The sequence below is a fragment of the Tetranychus urticae genome, chromosome 1 (assembly GCF_039701765.1).
Source record: "Tetranychus urticae isolate SD_2017Ah chromosome 1, NJAU_TeUrti_SD_1.0, whole genome shotgun sequence".
In the NCBI taxonomy this organism is placed as follows: domain Eukaryota; kingdom Metazoa; phylum Arthropoda; class Arachnida; order Trombidiformes; family Tetranychidae; genus Tetranychus; species Tetranychus urticae.
The window spans coordinates 18,195,364-18,216,377 of NC_142958.1; the positions used below are offsets into that span (position 1 = coordinate 18,195,364).

Below are 21,014 nucleotides of genomic sequence, written 5' to 3' on the forward strand. Positions count from 1 at the left end.
TTAATAAACTAAAACCCCATTGAAATCAATATGAAAAAGCCTACAATATTTCAATCTAACCCAATAACTGCCAATTTAATATTGCAACTGATTACTGTAAACATTGAATTAAATAAATAATCTTAGCTTTTTGTTATACTTGATTGATTGTTGAGTGTTGAATAAATCATCAAATAAAATGATTACCAAATGGTTATTCAAATCATTGTATTCTGTGTAATACAAACTCCACAAAGGTGAGGATTGGTAATGTTATTACATATTTTTTTCATTAACACAGTCTGTTAATGGTCAATGTTAAATATCAAGGCTGACCATAGGAGCAATGCCTTCCGGCTCAATTCAGTTTTACAATTCAACATTTTACCAAATTGTAATCAATTGATTTTAACTGTACAAATGTGAAAACATTGAGATTTGTTTGAGTGTTTCCTTCAAGGACTAACAAGGATTCTTACGATTTATGTTAACAATCAAAATTGACATTAGTAAATCGTCCTTAATCATCATTATCCTTATTACCTTTTTTCATTTCATTTGTTATTGAATTACCAACTATTATGTATGTAGTTTCATTATTTGATATTTTTTTCTTGGGTATTATTTGAAAACATTTTGTTGCTGGCCAATCCGATGTAACAATATTACAATTGAATTGACCAACAAAAGGGAACCTTATATAATCAAAGATAAAAATTTAATCATCATCCTAGAAGGTCATTTAGGCCAATTATTAATGAAATAAATTTTTTGCTCATTCAATGTTCATTCCGATTGTATTTGATTGAAACCTTGAAATTAAATGGCGATTTAAACCTTGTCCAATTGATCATTGTGTGACCATTGTAATAGGGCTTGATAATCAGTTGACCATAATTACTTTCACTCGAGTTAACTATTAAACAATTTAATCACTTGGGCTTTCACATTATCAATATATTGATTGGGGAATCGATAGATCGACCCATTATTCAGCTCTTTGGGTAAAGGCTGAAGCGAAACAAATTTTGTTAATTACGAATTGATCCTTCATTTCAAATCAATTTTACAGTTTTATTTTTATTAAATATTTTGCTAATTATGACATTGTTATTTGATTGTTGAACTGTTATCTAAATAAGTTTAAGACTTTCATCGGAATTATTTAACAGTTTCTTTAATGAAAGTGATTTGTCGGACATGGAGGTTTACAGGTTGCTGGTGATGTTTTCATCTATGAAAATGAGTGTAAATTGAATCATCTTTATTATTGACAATACGGGTTTTAATCAAGGTTAATCGATCTATTTAATCATTTACATCAATTTTGTTTAATTAAATGATTGAAATTGACGAGTTTTTCGCCAGTACTTTTGCAAGTCAAACTTGAATAGACAAGCTGTTGATGTAAACCCTCATCAGCTTTTTTGTTTGCATCAATTTTTTACAAGTCATTACTATCAAACCAATATGGTCAAACAATGAACTTATTAACAGGATTAACTATACTCGTCATCAAATTCAAATTTCATCGTCAGATTTTAGGTATCAACTAATCATCTGTTGATCTTTCTTAATGAATGTTTTAACCTTTTTATCCTTGTTTTATTTCAATGGTCAGTTAACCTTTTCTTTGCTGTGCAACTTAATCAGATTAATCCAACTTTCTGTTAATTTATCCTGTAATTTACCTGAAAATTAAGTGGTCCATTTTATTTGATAACAGTTATTGATAATAATTTTTAATTTAATTTACAACTTATACAATGTATCAGTAGCAGTTCGTTTTGGAGTATTAAATAAGCTTTCATCTGTTTCTTATTTACGCTATTAACTGTTACATTCACAGTAGATTAATATAACAATTCATTGTTTTGATTATTTAATCAATTTCAAAAGCAAATACATAATCTAAAGATATATCCTTTACCTTATTATAATGGCAAATTATTAAATCAGTATACAATTAAAAGCAAGTCAAATCTTCGAGTAAATTGTCGTTCTTTTGCTGATGTAACTCTGTCCGTCAATTTAGGTTATAAAATTAAACATTACCTTAAATACTTCTCTATTTAATTGTTCACCTTCAAATTTGTGCTATCATCATATAGTTGGACACATTAATTGTTTGCTGGTCAGGATGAGATGTGACATATGAACAATTTAGCCATCACATTATGAAACTTATAATCAAATTGACATTCAATTTCAATTGTTGCCATCTTTACTCCCTTTAATTATAGCTGCATCTGATTGTAATACATCTTCAATCTTATTATTCATGATCTGACAATAGATATTAATCATTTGATTCGTAATTCTTACCATTATTAAACCTTAAAATTGTCAGTTGAATAATTAACCAAATGCATGGTTTTACATGCCATAATACAATGAAATAATCTCATTTGTATTTAAATCATGTTTTTAATATTTTATCATAAATGCATAACTGTTTAACATTGATCGTGAGTTTTTTTGTGTAATGATTTAGAAAATTGTTTCAAATTTAGGTGAGATTGATGGATATACCTTGAATTAATGCTAAATATAGTTTCCGCAATCAGTATTCACTAAAAAGTAAAACTAACTAAATATTTAAGTTTGAGATTGAACAAATAAGTTATTAGAAGTTAATTTCTCGAGGTAACTTTAGCAGGAAGTTTGATTAACAATACTTGCTTTGATCAGTTATGAGAGGCCAAATTGACGTTCAATATCCTTTTCACTAGATTTCAGCATTAGATTACAGATTTTTGGTTTCATTTTTTTTCATTTGATAAAATTAACCTTTCGTTAAATTTTGATAACCAAATTTAGTCACAACAGCTATTGTTGTTTACTCTTTTGAACCTTAAGTTGAATAATTAACCTTGACAATCGAAGCGATTTTAAGCCCCCCATAGGTGAGTGTTCATTGAACCTTTGATTGTTGTCAATCTATTTCAATAATGGTTAATATAATGAAGGTTGCTTATAAATTAAGGTTTAAACGAGCTAGTTTAGAAATTATGCTTCACTTAATCCATCCATTTTTAATCACTTTTGCTGCCTTTTCTAATCGTTAACACTTTGGTCTTGATTTTTTACTTCCAACTTTAAATTGTACCAAAAACCTTATTTCCCGTATTTATTACTCTAGGTTCATTTCGTCTCGATTAATCTTTATCCTTCAAATTGTGGTCTTCAAATATTTGCTTTTGTTAAGAGTGTTAACCAAACATAACATTGATCTGTTGACTAAATTTTAAATTTCTTGGAAATTAGTAGAAAAAGTAAGAAACACATCTTAATTCCAAATCAGCTGTAGTGGTAACAAAAATGTATGTCTGATGAAGCTGAGAATTTAATAAAGATAAACAAAATACACATGTACTTGTTTCAACTGGATTTATTAGTATCAGATTTAGCAAAAGAAGCAAGGTCTCTTCTCATGGCATAGGCATCCTCACCATCCGCATAGTATTTGGGTTCAGTCTCGTGAATTACAAATCCTAATGTATTGGCGTATAAATGTAAAGCAGCTCGATTGCTTTTTCGCACATGAAGTGAAACATATTTGGCGTTGAAACATTCAACCATAGCTCGAGATGATTGATTCATTAATTTCTGAGCTAATCCTAGACGACGATGAGATCTCTTGACAGCCAATGAGGTAATGTGACCATGAGGATCATCCTCTGAATCCTCTTCCATTTTCGCCAGGACATATCCGACAATTTTACCACTTTCATCTTCAGCTACATATGATAGTTGAGGCCAAGATAAACCATGGTAGAAATAATATTTCATCTGGTAATTTTCAGGTAAACATAGCAGGTTACAATGCTGCATGTTTATTAAATCTTCCGGCTTAGCACAACGGATATTCATTTTGACTATAGTTAACTACAAAGCACAAGCTCAAGGGAGTAAGTTGGGAATTAGAATATTATAATTAAAGATAATTAAAAAAAGACTTGAAGATGAGTCAAAATAGTTGCTTAAATTTAAACACAATGTAAAAGCAGTGAAAATCTCAAAATTAGACAATGCCATCTAGCGAATCATATCTTTATAATTTCTCATGTGACATGATCTATGAACTTCATATTTATCATATTATTCAAATCATTCATTGCATTCACATTATCGAGATGAACAGTGTTGTTCATGTTATTCTTTAATTCTGGTATAAAAGAATGATTTAGTTTCATTAAGAAATTTTTTCATACAAGTCATTTATTGTATAAACTGCGTGATTTTTGAAACTTTTATTAAAAATACGATAAGTTGATTAATTATTCTTATACTTTATCAAACTTGAAATTTTATAATCCAATGTGAACTTTATTATCAATCATCAAAACATTGCTAAACCATTTAAGAATATTAGAAGTAGATGGTCATCTTACAAAAAAAGATAGATCGGAGAAAAAGAGGACAGAATAGAAATAAAGAGTTGTAGGAGAAAAAAAATATCAATGAACAAGTTAGCAATTTTTGTATCCTTTTCAATCGGATTCTTCAATCCCACTCCAGTATACAAATTTGGTTAATTTATTAATTGGTTTTGCGTTTTTCTTTGTTTTTTTTATGGTAGCTAAATGACAAAATTAGATAAATATTTTGTTCTATCCACTATAGTTTGGATTTTTCTTTAATATCACGAAACCTTCCAAAATAGGTGTTAAAGGTTGGTACTCTTCTGTTGCAAGCTCTGCTCTTTCCCCGAGAGCTAATAAAACTGGAGTAGTGTGTGTTTGGAAACCAGTGATTGTTTTGGGTTTACCTGCTTGACCTACAACATCAACTGCTTGACCAACACGAACTGGTACTGGTAAGGGCAAGAGATCTTCATTGAAAGTAACCAGCATTCGAGGTTGAATGGCTGCAGTCAGGTAGTATAGAAGATAGTGGGATTTACCGAGAATAGTTGATTTAACATCTAATAAACTGACCAAAACGATTAATATACCAGCTAATGCAGTCGGAACTGAAAGTTGCCGATCCGAGTGGAAAGGTGATAATGTGAGTGTACCTTTACCCAAATGTGTTAAACCTTGGGCGATTCGGGTCATGAAGAGTCCATTGGGTTCTTTAGCATGATATTGTACAAGTTGGCGCAACATTGTAGCTAATCTTGCATTGTTGGTGCCTGCACCAATGATTCCCATGGCGAAGATTGCATTACAGGCAACTTCCATATCAGTATCGTGACTGAATTTGCTAAGTGTTTCCAAAATATTAAGTTTAGGATTGGAAACCGAAATGAGAGCCAAGGCCAAGGGAACGGTTCTTTTAATGGCTGCATCTCCATAACGTAACAGATGGCCGAATGATCGAAAAGCCATTTCAGAACCTATTTCTTCCGACATTGTTATTAGAGCTATCCCCAAAGTAGCTATTGCTTGTTGGGCTGAAAGATCGGAGGTTGATGAGCTACTGCTAGAAGAATCTTTCTTTTTAGATGAGGATGAGGATGATGATGAAGAGGAGGAAGTTGAAGAAGAATCACCACCCTCTTCTTTAGAATCTCTCTTTTCGGAGCAAATATGAAGTAATTGTTGGATTTTTAAAACATTTCCAGTTGCTGCGTATGCACAAATGTCCAGTAAAGTTTTGGACATTGCTTTGAAAGGTTCGTTAGTGAGAACATCTAAAGTTGCTTGAATTGTTTCAGCTTCTTCTTGGCGTCCCAAATAACATAAACCAATAGCTAAAGATAAAAACTTAGCGAAAGGCTCATTCTTTAAATCGAATTTTGCTTGGGAGTCTCTATCGATTAAAATTTGAAGACAATTTGCTGTCACATCAGAGTTTCCCGAGCCAACAGCAATGAGACCACATGAAACAGCGGTGATACCCAATACTTCCATACTTTGTTTGGAGTCTGAAAGAACGGGAAGAAGAGTACTAATAACATCCTCACGATTAGATCCAGCATAAGCCAATCCTAAACCAATGATAGCACCGATTCGCATTTGAGGTGAGCTGTGAGTAGCATAATCACCAAGCAAAGCCAAAGCGGGATCACAATCATTTCTTACTCCACAGTTAACGATACCACAGGCAAGAAGAGCACCGGCTTTGATATTATCTTCGGCTGAGTACAAAAATTTATCTATCTGGGTAAGTCCACTGTCTACATCCCACAATAAAATTAAACCAAGGGAAGCTGTGGCACTAAGCATACCATGATCTTTGTTCTTGTACAACCATTTATTTCCATCTTCAATCAAAAGTAGTTTATCTTTTCCGAACCCACAATTGACAAAACCATTTACGAAAGATGAAGCTAGATTGGCTCGAGCTGAATCAACATTGCTTGCGCCATGAGAAGAACGAGTAGAGGTTTCAAGATGACTTTTGTAAATGTCTTCGGGAGTTTTAGGTTCAAGAATATCCAATTCACGAGCTAAAGCAAGAAAATGACTGTTGAGATGAGCGTTTGACATAATTTCAGTAAGTTCGCTATCCGAAATGTCATCCATGAGGAAAATCTGTTGTCTTCCTATCATGAAGGCTAATTGTTTTTGCAAAACAGGATCCTTACAGGCCTTAAGAATGGCTTTAATTTGATCCAAATCATTTAGCTGCATTGCGCAACGCAAGGCTTCAGGTAATTTGTTGAATTTGCAGAATATTCTAAGAGCCGTTCTAAGAATATTACTGTTTTCTGGGTCAGGCACATAAGGAACACAACTTGTTAAGTAAAGACAGACTCTTTGACAAACATCCTCATCGTCAATGTAACTGTCCAACAAATCGAGTTTCTCAATTTCCATGAGAAGATCAGCTGCCTCCGCTTCAGCGTTATGCTTCATATGATAAGGTACAATATCATGAACCAGTTCAATAAGCTTGGTCTTGTGTTCGGGAGTAGATTCATTTTGCCAATCACTTGAAATCTCACCAGCAATGTGACGAACATATTCATGACCCCATGAACCGATTTCTTCTCGACTTCCTTTCAGTCGATACCTGTTGAAGGATAAATAACAATGAGAGAAATTCAAACATTTTTTTTGTTATTAAAAGAAAAACAAACTACCTTAAAGCTTCTCCGACATCGTATTTATCTAATGGCATGGTCATTGCCAAAATTGAAATGATATCAGCGACAAATCGTTGAGTCTCCTCATTAGGCATGGACTCATAAATATTCTTAAGAGTATCGTAATGAACCCGTAAAAACTTCAGAGGCTTAGGTACTGAGGTCATTGAGGTTGTTGCACTTCTGATTTGCGACCTTAATTGTTCCAAAGCTGGCAAGTAAAGACTAGTATCACTTTCTTTTAGCCGGCTTACCAACATCTCTAAATCCTCTTGCAATTGCTTGTCCTCTTCACTCATTTCATTTTCCTTGTCATCCTTTTCCTTTTCTTTCTCCTTTTTGGCATCTTTGGGCGGCAAGTCACGTTGAGTGTCCTTCATTTTCGGGTGAATGATTAATTAATAAATTGGAAGTAAAACAATAGGCCAAAAATAAACACTTTGACAATCGTTAAATTGCAATCGATTAAACAGTTTTAGTATAACAATAAAATGCTTTTAAAACTGCTGACAAATCTTGTAATTCGGTTTCAATTCGATAAGTAACGCCATCTATCCTAAAAAAAGTAACATATAATAACCAAAACAAAGTTGAAATTTTGATGGCAATATTAATATTAAATATTAAATAATTTATTAATCACAAAACTAAAAGTTTAAATAACCTTAAATAATATTAATATGGAATGCTTTTTATTAAATTAAATAGCATTTAACTGCAAGGTTCATGATCAACCATCGAGTATTTCAATAAGTGAATTTAGTGTTAATTTAACCAAGTGTAAAGTTATTGTTATAATTGATCGATATTAACGGAAAAATTAATTTATTGGATTGTTCCTGATTCTAATTATTCTCCTATTCAAATACCAATCAATTTTTGACTCAAAATATTGAAATGATTTACATCAAAAATGTTTAGATAACATGAACTTGATTTATTGTTTATTTATATTGATTTTGGAAGCTAAAAATTAAATTTTGCCCATAAATTGATTTATTATAGTAAAAATGAGTGAATAAATCACAAAGACAATTTCGGTTTCTACCATTGGAACCTTGAAATGGAAAACTCATCATTTAAATAATGAAAAACGCCATTGATTCGTTAACAATACAGATAAGTTTAACAATTTGTAAAACTCGTGCAGCAATATGAATAACCTCCAAAGTTAGCATTATCAGCTGAAAATAATATTTCTTACAGATATCAGATTGGGATGAGTTGAGGTGATTTATTGTAATGAATTATGACAAGTGTGATAAAATTGCAAGAAAGGTTCCAGATGAATAAAATAAGATGAAGGTAATGAAATTTATGATTAAATTGAATCAAAGGATTGTTAGAAAGAAGAAATGAAATAAAAAAAGAGCGAGAATGATGAAAAGAAAGAGTAAGAAGAGTTATTAATATCAAGGCAGATTCAATTTGACAGAATCTCTTTTTCCTCAACTTATAACTGTAACCACAAATTTAACATGAGCCAAGAATGGCGCTTTTGCCATGGTAAAGCAACTATTTTTATTAAGAGACTTTACGATTATCCTGTGTCTTCCTCTTTCACCATCTTTATCATCATTCTCTTTCTTCTCTGTCTTTCAATAATCAACATGTTTTTTTGCTTCCAACAGTCAACAAAAGCCAAACATTGGCATTAACTTCGCAATAGTCATATGTATATGTGTGTAAACATAGTTAAAGATATTGAAGCAACTTCATGTTAACCGTTTTTCCTTTGCTTGTTTCCATGTTCACCAGCATTTGATAATACAAATTAGTATCGATATTTTATACTTAGTGTCTGCGGTAGAATCAAGTGATCAAAGAAGATATATTAATTGAATAAATTGACATCAAAGTGTTGACCAACAATTGAAAATATGATTAGTCTCAAGTCAAGAGTTGTGACACCTTTGAGTGACAATAAATTTAGCAATGACTATTTGTCCTCTTCAACATCTTCACCTTTTTCAAATAGACTTTACTTTACTGGAGTTGGTCAAAGGCCATCAACATCATCAAGTTTATACTCTAAGGGTCGTCTTTTGGCCTCTTCATCTGTTGAAAGGTTGAATCGATCAGAAAGTCCACCACCTGCTTTCCGTGGTGGATCAAGTTGGGATTTACGAAGCTCATCTCCAATGAGAAGACCTCGTCATCCATCCGTTGATCGCTTTCGACGAACAGATCACCATCCAAGTTATCGATCAATCTCTCGCGATGAACTGTCTTCAATTGATTTGAGTGCATCGCCAGGAAACAGTTTACAAACCTCGTCCATAATGGAAAGACGTAATATGATCATCTCCAACTTTAATAGAAGCCTGCCTCCAAGTGGATTGGCTCCGACATCTTTAATCAGTCACCATCCTCATCACAACCTTCACCCGAGGAGCAATTTTGCTGCTTCACGAAATAATTTAACCAATTTAACCAATTCATCTGCTACTCGGCCATGGCCCTCGGCTGGTTTAGACGTTTTTAGGCCTCGAATTAGAGATAGACCATCGCTTGCGTCAATAAAGAGTTCAATAAAATCTAGAATAAAACCATCAGATTCGTCATCTCGTTATTCAAAGGCCGCACCAGTCTCGAGTGATGCATCTTTACGACTTTCACGTTATCGTCATGTCATAAAATTTCGAGAGTTTCACATTGATGAGCCAATAAATAAGCGTAAAGCTTCAATTTCCTGGGATCTTCCATTGGAACCAATAAGCTCGTCTTCAAGTTACAATTCAAAATCTAGTCAGAATGATTCTTCTGTAGGTTCACATTCATCTACCTCGAGACAATCATCTGCTGAAAAAGAAACTAAAATGCAGACAATGATAAAACCAGATACAAATGATGCAAAGAATGAGAAAAATGAACTTACATCAACATCTTTTCCTCAATCCTCGATTCATCGACAAAATTCTGTATCCCGTTCTAGATCCAGTCAGAAATCCAGTCACCAAACTCCAAAAATTAAGGTTCCTAAGTTAGAAATAACTCCTGTTTCTGTGATGAACCAAACAAGCCCTGATGTGATTGAATTACCCAAACCAGTAAGTCCACTTAGAGTTCATTTTGAGGTTTCAATATCACGACTCGAGTTCATTCCTATCCCTGATCAAACTAACCAAGAAAATAATTCATTTGAAGTCAATGTCGTTCTTCCTTTAAAAGCTAAATCCAAGTCTCCTGATCCTTCCATGCTAAAATCCCAAATAGATGATCCTAATAAATCAAATGTAACAAAACAACAACAAGAGATTATTGTCAATAAATCTGAAGGATCAATTCCTAAAATAACTTCTAAACCACAAACACCACCAACCCCTAGCTCTACATCTCGATTGCTTCCTCCTCCTTCACCTCCTACTCCTTGTGTGTCAATCTCACCTAGAAATGAATCAACAACCTCATCTGCCTTATCCTCCTCTGCTCTTAAGCTTCCCAAAGGTCGAACCAAACCTTCAAGTGACAAGGATCGTCCATCAGGTAAACCTATTTACCACCATCGAAAACCATCATCACCTGATCCATCCTGCATCTCACCTACTCCTGGTGAATCGCCAACATCATCTAGACTACCTTCACCTTCACCCTCCCTCATTTTGTCCATTGAGGAGAAAAGTCGTAAAATTTTGTCAAAATCAGGCTCAACAAGTCCGGTTCCCATGAGTTCAAATAAACTTTTATCTGCAAATTCAAATGAAACTGGAGCGATTAAAGGCAACAATAGCGCGTCAACATCTCCATCATCTTCGGTATCATCTCGAAGTGTTGTCAACCCAAGACAAGAGTTGAAATTGTCAATTGTGAATGATTCTAGTTCATCTGGAATAAAATTTTCAGAAAACTTGTCATCTACACATTCATCACCGCCATCATCAGTATCATCTAGAGTACCAGGAACAACAACAAAAACAACATCATTATCTTCCTCTTCATCATCTCCATCTCCCTCAGTAACTGAAGCCAAGTGCAAAGGCCTCAAATTAAGTAAGGAAATGGAGGAAACTAAAAAAAGATCGTTGACACCCAGTCGACCTAACAATAGATCGTCAAGCCCTAGTTTACCATTAACTTCGAACTCATCTCCATTGACACCACCAAACTCGAATCAGGTTAATTCAGAGAGATCTGAGTCTTCTAGGGTTTACTCTTCAGATAAAATAAATCCATCACCACCAGTACCAACTAATCATTCTCCAATGCCAAAGTCATCTGTAGATAAAGTTAAAGGAACCCTTAATCTACCTGCTGCTCCTAAAAGCTCAAGTGTCTCACCAAAGCCTTCGGCCAATTCGAATTCAAATAAAGTTACCAAAAATACACTAACATCTAAATCCAACTCTTGTCCACCAACACCAACTGAAAATTATCCATCATACGTGGTTAAAACAAAAAATTCATCGACTGCAAAATCCAGTGAAAAACAATTGCAAGAAAAGTTGATTTCCAAAAATTCGGGTAAAAGTAAAGCTCCAGCAAAAAGTTCACCAGAATCATCATCAACACCATCATCTCCCCAGGTATTACAAGGTGCTAATCCTGCGACGAGTCCCATCTTGTTAGAGTTGAATAAAAAATCAAAGACAAAGTCTAGTGAATCACTAAAGCAGCAAAAACAGCAATCAACCAAATTGTCCAGTTCATCTGATAAAAAAGGTAAGCCTGAAAAATCAGTTGAATCGGAAGAGGTTAAACAACCAAGTGTGGTTGAGCCGATTAACCAAGCAATGTCAGCATCAAGCGATAAACAAAACTCTGAAACCATCAAAGGTAAAGATTCCTTTGAACCATTGGATGGTAAGTTTAACACTGCTAATAAGCAGGCATCAGTCAAAGAAAAGAATGAAAACGATGCGAAGCGAAATTCATCTGCAAAGACTCCATCCGTGAAATCATCTCCAACTTCATCTACAAAGCAAACGGTCCAAGGCGCAAATGATTTGAAAACCGCAGAAATCCCTCAAATTCAATCGAGTCAAGTCAAAACAGAAAGAATGTCATCAAAACTTAAGACAGATAAACTGGAATCGAAAGAAGGTATAAATAAAAAAGGTGAGGATAAGGTCAACACAGAGAAAGAAATTAAGGTGGAAAAGGAGGACACCAAGAAAGACCACAAAGATGGAAAGTCGGAAACACTGATGGTTGATGAAAATGTAACAAGAAAAGAGTCCAGTGAGAAAATCAATGCAGCTGATGAAAAAGGGGTAACTCAGACAAATAAACACCAAAATAATACAAAAGGTAAGTTTGAATTTTTATAAACAATAAAACGTTTATTTAATTAAAGGAGTAAGAATAATGTTGAGCAAGAAGGAAATTTTAGCTTGTTACTATTTTTTGATCAAAAGTCCTTAGTTTATTTTAATCAACTCAAGTTCATCTCAATGTTTAATTTTGTCACTTCATACTTTTTCCTGTATTTTACATTTCCATTCCTTTTTACCCTTCATATCTTTAACCTTTGAATCAGCATAGCATTGTCGACGTTTAGTCATAATGGAGACATAAACAAAGGAAAAGAAATACAAAGTTCACTGGCTTTTTTAAGGCGAATTATTGCTTATCTCTTTTAAAATTTCCTTGAATCTGATTCATCTGATCATCTCGAAAACAGTGTTGAAAGACATTTTCTTGTTTTTTGCAGACCAAAGCAAAAGCAATCAACTGACACTATTAAGTCACACTGTTTCAACTATATCTTTGTTGAAAATGTTTAGTCAAAGTAAAAACTGCCAAAAGGTTGCAAGTATTTAAAATGCTTATATCTGCAGGGTTAACTGTTTCAACTTAATGTCAAGGTTTGAACTTCTCATCGTCAGTAAAATGACAATCAAAAAAGTGATTTAATGATTATTCAAGATTTATGTGAAACGCTTCAACAATGCGTTCAAATCTCAAAATGTATTAACGAAACTCTAACTTCTCTGTTTTTGCACATAAATTAGATGGTGATAGAATCAATGGATTGAACAAATTCTTGGTTAATGGTAATCTGGAGGAACCAAGTATCATCGAGAACAAGAAGGAACGGAAGAGGATCCGATTCAGGCCTTATACAATGGACGATTTTGAGTTGAGAAAGGTTCTTGGTCGAGGTAGTTTTGGTAAAGTAAGTACATTTAAGATTAAAATGGCTTGTCCAATACATTTACCCAATTTGCTTAGTAGACAGAAATCTGTACTTTTAATCATCTCATGATCATAATCAGCCAAATTACCAGATTTAATATCTTGGAACACAATTCCAATTTCTAGAAGCTTCAGTCTTGTAAGCCAGCTGCTTTAGGATTATCGTTAATCTAATAGCAATGAATAATCATGCACTGCTTTTCTACCCGTAAACTCGGATTGAGGTTGAAGTTACGATGTAATGGTTTGAAGTATTGCTCATAGTTTGTTGATTTTTTCATGAACTTAAACTTTAACTTGATGAATTATTTTGAACTTCACTCGAGTTTCAAATATTTTCAAATTTGGTGTAGATAGAGCTTTCCCTGTTGAGAGTATCAATATTGGCTTCTCGAGCAAATTTTGTTTTTGCTTTTGAATAAGATAAATGACTGAGGCAATTGTGATTGACAAAATTAGCTATCAACCAATCGATCAATCAACCTTTTTAAATGGAATCGTTGCTCCTGTTTGTTGTTCAAAGCAAAACAAAATGGTTTGAAAAATTGTCTTTAGTATTTATATTTGTTTTTTAATTGCTAGCTGTGCCATAATATTTTCAAGTTAGATCAACATTGATGCCTCCAAATCATTCACTCCTATCCATTGTTTCCTGATCAATCATTAGTTAAAAAGATATGTGATTAGCTCTAACCCTTAATTTTCATAGTTTGTTTACTTTCACATCTAAACCAAGTAATTTTTGAATCTTTTGGCAAAGGTTCCATTCATCATCATCACCATTATCTTAATTTGCATCTCCTTCATCACATTAGATTCTGTATCTACCTGATTCAAATGTTCATCTAATTCTATTTCTTGTTAGTACGTCATGTTGACTCAGATCTTTCTCAATCCCCTTCATACATCCTCATCTTAATGATGATGAAATTGAACAATTTGTTTTACTTCCATTGTTTTCGTTTCTTGTCTCAAGCCAATCATCATCATATGATCATCATCGTCATCTTCACTCTGATATTTCTCCAGAGTTTGTAACAATATTTTGTCACATTCAAGTTTATTGAACTAAAAATTTGCAACTCTCAATATTGATACAATAATTATTGCTCTTTCTCATTTCAGGTTTACCTTGCACAATTAAAAGGCCATGATGTATTTTTTGCCATCAAATTTTTGAAGAAACATGTAGTCATTGAAGATGATGACTTGGAAAGCATTATGGTTGAAAGGAAAGTTCTGGCTTTAGGTGTTAGACATCCATTCATCTGTAAATTATTTTGCACCTTCCAAACAAGGGTAAGTTAGAGTAATATCAAAATTCATTTCAGGAAATGGTTTAGCTCATGGTTCAAATTATCTCACTGGATTTAGCTTTTGTTTGTCTTGGATCAACTTTGGTCAATGTTAATTATAACCCGTTTAGTCGACAGAACAGTGTTCACAGTTTTTAACTTCAAATATTTTTAATTTAAATGCACCTTGAAATTTTGTTGATTTAACTGCGACTATATTTGATATGTAAATGTGTATCATTTGAATTATTGCCATGATGATTATCATTGAGAATAGGTTGCCAATAGTTTCAAGAAAAGGAAAATTTAAGTTGAAATTACCAAATTTTCGTTTCTGGTTAAATGAAATTATGGCAACACAAGTGAAAATAGTTATGACAAATATTCTGATTACTTGGATTAATTCAACTTGGACATTTTTTTCTTCATATTTTCATGTTATTCAGCATATAACCTGGATAATCTTTCACTTGAAACGATATTTCAACATTCACAGATTAAAATTCATCTTTCGTCATACTTGCAAATGGATAGACCTTCTGAAATCAACGGGTTATTAAACAAACCCTTGACTTTAATAGAATCAGGTTTAAAATAAATTTCTCATCAACTAACAGTTAACAAGTAAATTGATTAATGTTTTAATCGAGGCTCTTGATTAATCATTTTCACATTCAATGAATTTAGAAGCGTATGTAAGGTATTTAAGTTGATGAATTATTATGGAAAATTGTGAGAATGAATTGTTCGTTTCTTTCATTTCCAACTGTTAGTTTCATTGAACAAGTTGATCATCGATTTGTTTCCTGGTTTATTAAAGACAAATCAACGACCGCAATGTTTATAATTAGCGATTCTGTTCACTATAATATAAGTCTATTTATCTATGTTAAGGAGTTTTGATTAAAATCTATCCAGGATGAAACAAAGTGAACGCCAAAATATTATCAACTCAATATCCATTGTAATTGGCAAAAAATCAAATTTAAAGAGAAGCAAATTTCAAATCATAAACTGTGTTTCTAATTGATTATTATCGCAATTCAAACCAATTTAACCAGATCTCTAATCATCTTTTGTTTTGACTTTTCTGTGCAGTTATAAAATTGAGACTTCTGAACCCGGAAAAAATCTCATGACTGTTTTTGATACTGACAAGTTAAACACTGTCTTGTTGAAAATTTAAATTTATTGTATCAATTTTTATATCTCAGAACTTAATTGAAAAGCTTGATTTTTATGATTTGGCATCGAAATGAGTTTTTGTTGATTAACCAGATTAATGATGATGAAAAGTTGAAAAGAAGTGAAAAGCACAAATATGATGTCGACAATGGGCACAATTTATGAATGAAGCCGAATGACAATCGCCCATTTGACATCCACAATCAGGTTTATCGAGTATACTATCAATGGAAATATCAGGTTCTTTCTCAACTTCAAAGCCAGCCTTTGCCCAAGCATTCCGTATGAGTGGCTTGAAAAGAGGTGCTCTTAATTGGTTGTGAATTAAAAAGTTAAGCTTGATGATAGAATTTTTATCATTCAGTTTTAGAGGAATTTGGTCCAGCGAGACGCGTTGCATGAACTTTTTAATAAATAATTTCCATTGTTTGAAAATCAGGACACTGAGTGGTTGGAGAATCGCAGCAGAACCAGTTGGTAATAGTTTGATGGTCAATTTTTTGTCAGGTAAAGAAAAGATAGAATTTTGAACTCGTTGGGTTCCAACAGGACTTATTAATAGGCAAGCTTCTCTTTCAAGATTAGGTGATAAACAAATTGTAGCCCAGTTTTTGAGAGCATCTTTGTCAACTTTACCATTGTCCGATGAAGTAATGTAAATATTTGGAGGTATAATTAAATCCTCTTGCTCGTCTGAACATTGTTGAAACACAATCATAAAATTGTTACATAGTTCACCATCCATGTTAATGATGAGTTGAATGCTATAAGTCCGTAATTCAGTTTTTTGGCTTCCAATTGGATCATCAGATGTTTCGTCTTCTATTGTTATCTCATAAGCGCAGCTTGTTTGTGCAGCATTAAATATCTCTGAAGGCTCAAACCGAGAATTTAACTTGAAATTCATGAGAAATTCTGCTGCAAGAACTTCAGTCTCGGCTGTATCATGTTCATTGTTGTAAGTTATTACTTCTGTCGTTTTCCGAACACCTATAAAGTTTCGCTTTTTGAAATTTTCCACCCAAACGTCACAAGCTTTGAAGCCATCCAATTCTACTTCCCTTGCTTTCTCAAAGGCCCATCTTTTTAAATCCTCATCATGAACAGGGTACTTGGAGTCTTGAGCTTCTCGATATCTTGACCAAACAAATTCGGAAATTGCGGTATATTTTTCTCGGTTTAATGCCATTCTTTCAAGATAGGCTCGGAACTTTGCAATGTAGCTCGAATTTGTAACCCGGGGAAACTGTTTTTGTAAAGTTTTGAAATTTATTTTTGGGTTTCTTTCTTTCCAATCAATTACATTTCTGATGTAGTCATAGTCGAAAGATTCCAGCGCATCATAGATGACATTCAAATCAATATTTTCCGGCGGCTCGACAGAGTACAACTCTTCTTCTTCTATCCATTCATGTTTTGAGGATGCAGCAATCCTTTTTATGACACCGACAATATGTTCAGCAAATTTCCTTTCTTTAACGCTAACTTCTCTGGACTCACCTCCAGAGCCTGATGAACGCATGGTCTTCATCACTTCCAGGATTGTATCCACTTCCAATTGCTCCATTTTGGTCAGGTCTATTGATATAAAAGTATCGTAAATAGATTAGTAGGGAGAATAAAGTGAATTTAACAAAGTCGTTATGCTAAAATTTTGTTAGTCACATTATGATAACGTCTTTATTTGTAATACCTATGACTGGAAAACTACAGTGTAATGAATGTAATTCATTCAAGCAAACATACTAGTCATTCACACCCAACCACCAGTGAGAATAATAGACAAATACAATAATCTAAGCGAAAATTACGTTTGAACAGTCTTGATATGAATTTGAAATGACTGACAAAGCTTAAAAACCAAGTAACACCATAAATTTAAATAAATTAAATATATGGTGACCAAAATTGAAATTGGTAGCTTTTTTTGCTAAGCCAAACGGTTATATTGTAAGTATAAAAAATAAGACGCAAAACTTACCCAAGATTGCCTCCTTAAAGTATATGGCCGATTGGTTAAATTTTATTAAGTTGTATTAGATGGTGAAATTGGAATATAACTTAAATTATTTAGATTAAAAAATAGAGAACAATAATTAACAGCCTCGAGAACTGAACAAAAACAAAAAGTCACAAGAGAAGTAAAGCCTGAGTCAGATTTGAATGAGAGAGTTGTCATTCGGTAGAGGATGAGTTGTGAAAAACCCTAATGGCTTTCATCTGCGAGCCTAGTGGTTCCTAAGATACTAGGATTTAAAACTTGGGCATTCTTATCGCAATCACATTTGAAAAATAAAACAAATATGAGTGAGAACTTGCTGTCAGTGAGAACTAAAACCGGGAGCAAAATAAACCGCTCAACTTCAGCTGATTTCTCGTATAAGACTTTACCGGACATTTTAAAGTATGATAATTATTCTAAGCGTTTATTTACATAAAATATAAAATAAACAAGATACTTTTGCATTTACTCAGAAAAGACAAACTTGAAATATTTACTGGTGTTTAAAAATTTGAGATTAAATTTTTCACAATGTCTGTCATGATGTTCACTTAGGAATTGAATTTTGAAAGCCAATTCTTGATAATAATAACGGCCTTCGTTGCCTCTAACTTAATCATTATGAAGAAATGATGTTAATATTGTTAAATTATTTTATTTATTTAGGGCATGGTTTGCTTTGTTATGGAGTTTCTTGCCGGTGGTGATTTAATGTTTCATGTGCAAAGCTCTGGAAGGTTTACTGAGGACCGATCAAGGTAAAATCATAGCTTGGTTAATAATTTGATCAAATACTGAATCAACTATTCCTTATCGTCTATTTTAGGTTTTATGCGGCTGAAATTGTTTCTGCCTTAAACTTCTTGCACAGTCGATACATTATTTACAGGTGAGTTTTTTGTATTATTTTTGGATATTTGGTTATTAATCTCTGATTTTGTTACTTTATCCTTTCCTTAGAGACCTCAAATTGGACAATATTTTATTGGATGCTGAAGGACATGTTCGACTTGTTGATTTCGGAATGTGTCAGTGTCACATTTGGAAAGAAGAATGTCTTCCCTCAAACTTCTGTGGTACACCAGAATATATGGCTCCTGAGGTTAGTCAAGCCATCAATCTACTCATTGAATAGAAGGATGTTTCTTTTCAATGTAACTTTGATTCACTTTTTTCCGATTTTTATCTATTATTTGTTTTATCATTTGTAGATAATTAAAGGTGTCCAATATAACCAGGCAGTTGATTGGTGGTCATTTGGTGTCCTTCTCTATGAGATGATTGTTGGTGATTCACCATTTAAAGCAACTGATGAAGACGAACTTTTATGGAATGTTTGCTACGAGAAAGTCCGTATTCCTTATTTTGTGAGCAAAAATGCTCAAAGTATTATCTTAAGTGTAAGTATTTAATACACTTTCATGCTAGTGAGGATAACTAATTTGGTTAATTTTATTTCTTTAGCTATTAGAATACGATCCTGCTGAGAGATTGGGAATGCCAACCAGTTCCAAAGGTGATATAAGAAGTCACAAGTTTTTTGAATCCATTAATTGGGATGCAATTAATGCAGCTAAAGTTAAACCTCCTTTTGTACCTAATCTTGTAAGTTAATCACTTATATTTTAACTACAATTTACCATGTTTACTCACTAACATTGAATTTTCCATTTGATTTCAGAAAAATCAATTTGATACTTGTTATTTTGACCGTGAATTCACCGAGATGAGACCTGTTCTAACACCAATCGATGATTATACTGTTGAAAATGTGGACCATGAGTTGTTTTTTGGATTTGATTATACCAATCCTAATATGACTGATTAATATATTGTTGATTCATTAAATTCGTCAATAAAATTTTGAACCAAACCGTTAAAGTATGCTAGAAAATTGCTATTACTTTAATCTAAAATCAATAGAGTTTTTGAAGGAATTGTTAATGGTTCATAAAGACACTATGAAAGGATACTTGACAAATGAATAGCATCTATAAACGATGAAAATACTAAATAAAAGGTTAATGGATCGTTCATGGATGGTTATCAATGAATAAACCTTAATAACTTCTGCTGTAAGGGGATAAGAGTAATATGAAAAAGAGAACAGTAGTGGAACTTACAGCCTCTTCCATATACATTAACTGACCGAGATTTTGATTGAATGTGAAAAGATTATGTTACATGAGCATGGATATATTAATAACTGGACAGAACGTGATGAAATTAGATGAACAAGTCCGGAATGAAGGTATCAAATCAAAATCAAAAGCGACTATGTAGGATCGACTTCCCATCACATTACAGCCAATTTTTCACAACAAATTGTCCACCAATATGGTCAATATGAACTATTAATATAATATAATATCAATTATTAAAAGTCACGATTTAAGTAGTGGACAAGATGGGGAAGCGATCTGTCCGGCTAAGTAATCAGGGTTCTAGAATAGAATTGTAATGATTTAAGAAAAAAAACAATTATTTTTAAATGTTTCCTCAGAATGTTTAATAATGCAGTGTAAAATATTTTCATAGTTAAATCTGCATTTTTATCGAGAGTACCATTGAAATATCGGTAAGGCTTTACTTTTACGGACAAAGGCGTGAACACTAAAACATATGATTTTTTGGTTAGGTAAGTTAGATCAAGGGGCTGTTGGTTGGTCGGTCAGGTTAGGTTAGGTTCGGTTAGGTTAGGTTTGATATCTAACCTTGCTGTAAACTCTGGACTTAAAATTAAAAGTTCTTCTTTCTTGAAGTGTTTAATACTTGCCCCTTAAAAATATTGAGTAATTGACGGAACCGGGTTGTCTCGTAATCTTAGAGGGTTTGTTGTACCATTTTTCAGCTTTCTGGTTGAATAGACTAGATGAAAATACTCGAAATGTGTTTTTGCATGATAGTAATTGTAGCCACTAATCAAGTTCACTTGAACTTGAAAAACATAAACATTGAAGAGAAAACGGGTTTTAATGTTAACGGCTAAAGAAGTGATCCCTGATCAGAAAGAGGGAGAAAGAAAGATAAGAATCAAACATGTGTGAAATGTGAAGCAATGAGTAGCTCATTGTAAGTTCTCATTTGAAAATAGTTTCATCTTTTTTTTCGTATTCATTTGTTTATCTGTTGAACTATAATTTGACGTTAAATTCCTGGCGTTTTCGGATGTTTTATTCAATTAATCTTTATTAACTGATAAGCTACGTTTAAATCAACGTAATTTTCCTTCATAACTGATGTAACCATTTACTGTGCATTTCTATGGAAATACAGTACACAGTTTAAAACAGTGTCAATGAAACCGAAGCTTTTTTGTGTTGATGCTTTTTTCCAGTGACCAATGGTAATTACTTTGATAAGTTGGTATCATTTTGGCCCT

General features: G+C 33.0%; 4 protein-coding genes across 6 annotated transcripts; 1 reads left to right on the forward strand and 3 right to left on the reverse strand.

Annotated features, from left to right (window-relative positions):
• Window positions 1-3,268: 3,268 nt before the first annotated feature.
• vnc (GNAT family N-acetyltransferase vnc) lies at window positions 3,269-4,031 on the reverse strand. The gene has a single exon (XM_015925758.3). The coding sequence runs from the start codon at window positions 3,850-3,852 to the stop codon at window positions 3,361-3,363; it is 492 nt and encodes a 163-aa protein (XP_015781244.1). The 5' UTR covers window positions 3,853-4,031; the 3' UTR covers window positions 3,269-3,360.
• Window positions 4,032-4,287: 256 nt separating this feature from the next.
• On the reverse strand, window positions 4,288-7,498 carry Rpn1 (regulatory particle non-ATPase 1). The gene is made up of 2 exons (XM_015925523.3): window positions 7,013-7,498; window positions 4,288-6,942 (listed from the first exon to the last, which is right to left on the reverse strand). The coding sequence occupies exons 1-2, from the start codon at window positions 7,393-7,395 to the stop codon at window positions 4,593-4,595; spliced, it is 2,733 nt and encodes a 910-aa protein (XP_015781009.1). The 5' UTR covers window positions 7,396-7,498; the 3' UTR covers window positions 4,288-4,592.
• Window positions 7,499-8,895: 1,397 nt separating this feature from the next.
• Window positions 8,896-19,513, forward strand: LOC107372087 (uncharacterized). 2 transcript variants are annotated; one of them, XM_015940236.3, is made up of 10 exons: window positions 8,896-10,065; window positions 10,453-12,262; window positions 12,967-13,130; window positions 14,276-14,449; window positions 18,299-18,390; window positions 18,459-18,521; window positions 18,593-18,734; window positions 18,844-19,032; window positions 19,097-19,237; window positions 19,314-19,513. In XM_015940236.3, exons 1-10 carry the CDS (start codon window positions 8,896-8,898, stop codon window positions 19,458-19,460), a joined length of 4,092 nt encoding a protein of 1,363 aa, XP_015795722.2. In that variant the 3' UTR covers window positions 19,461-19,513. The 2 variants fall into 2 exon arrangements, with proteins under 2 accessions (XP_015795722.2, XP_015795721.2); XM_015940235.3 differs by having other exon boundaries at window positions 8,896-12,262.
• On the reverse strand, window positions 15,617-20,870 carry LOC107372088 (uncharacterized). 2 transcript variants are annotated; one of them, XM_089266103.1, is made up of 2 exons: window positions 20,409-20,870; window positions 15,617-17,208 (listed from the first exon to the last, which is right to left on the reverse strand). In XM_089266103.1, exon 2 carries the CDS (start codon window positions 17,195-17,197, stop codon window positions 15,725-15,727), a length of 1,473 nt encoding a protein of 490 aa, XP_089122229.1. In that variant the 5' UTR covers window positions 17,198-17,208; window positions 20,409-20,870; the 3' UTR covers window positions 15,617-15,724. The 2 variants fall into 2 exon arrangements, with proteins under 2 accessions (XP_089122229.1, XP_015795723.1); XM_015940237.3 differs by lacking the exon at window positions 20,409-20,870 and adding an exon at window positions 17,612-18,023.
• Window positions 20,871-21,014: the final 144 nt, after the last annotated feature.

Coding starts and splice junctions, on each gene's coding strand:
- Rpn1 (XM_015925523.3), bottom strand. CDS start 7,395: ATGAAGGACACTCAACGTGACTTGCCGCCCAAAGATGCCAAAAAGGAG. Junction 6,943..7,012: donor GATGTCGGAGAAGCTTTAAG/GTAGTTTGTTTT, acceptor ATCCTTCAACAG/GTATCGACTGAAAGGAAGTC.
- LOC107372088 (XM_089266103.1), bottom strand. CDS start 17,197: ATGGAGCAATTGGAAGTGGATACAATCCTGGAAGTGATGAAGACCATG.
- LOC107372087 (XM_015940235.3), top strand. CDS start 8,896: ATGATTAGTCTCAAGTCAAGAGTTGTGACACCTTTGAGTGACAATAAA. Junction 12,263..12,966: donor ACACCAAAATAATACAAAAG/GTAAGTTTGAAT, acceptor CACATAAATTAG/ATGGTGATAGAATCAATGGA. Junction 18,735..18,843: donor CAGAATATATGGCTCCTGAG/GTTAGTCAAGCC, acceptor TATCATTTGTAG/ATAATTAAAGGTGTCCAATA.
- vnc (XM_015925758.3), bottom strand. CDS start 3,852: ATGAATATCCGTTGTGCTAAGCCGGAAGATTTAATAAACATGCAGCAT.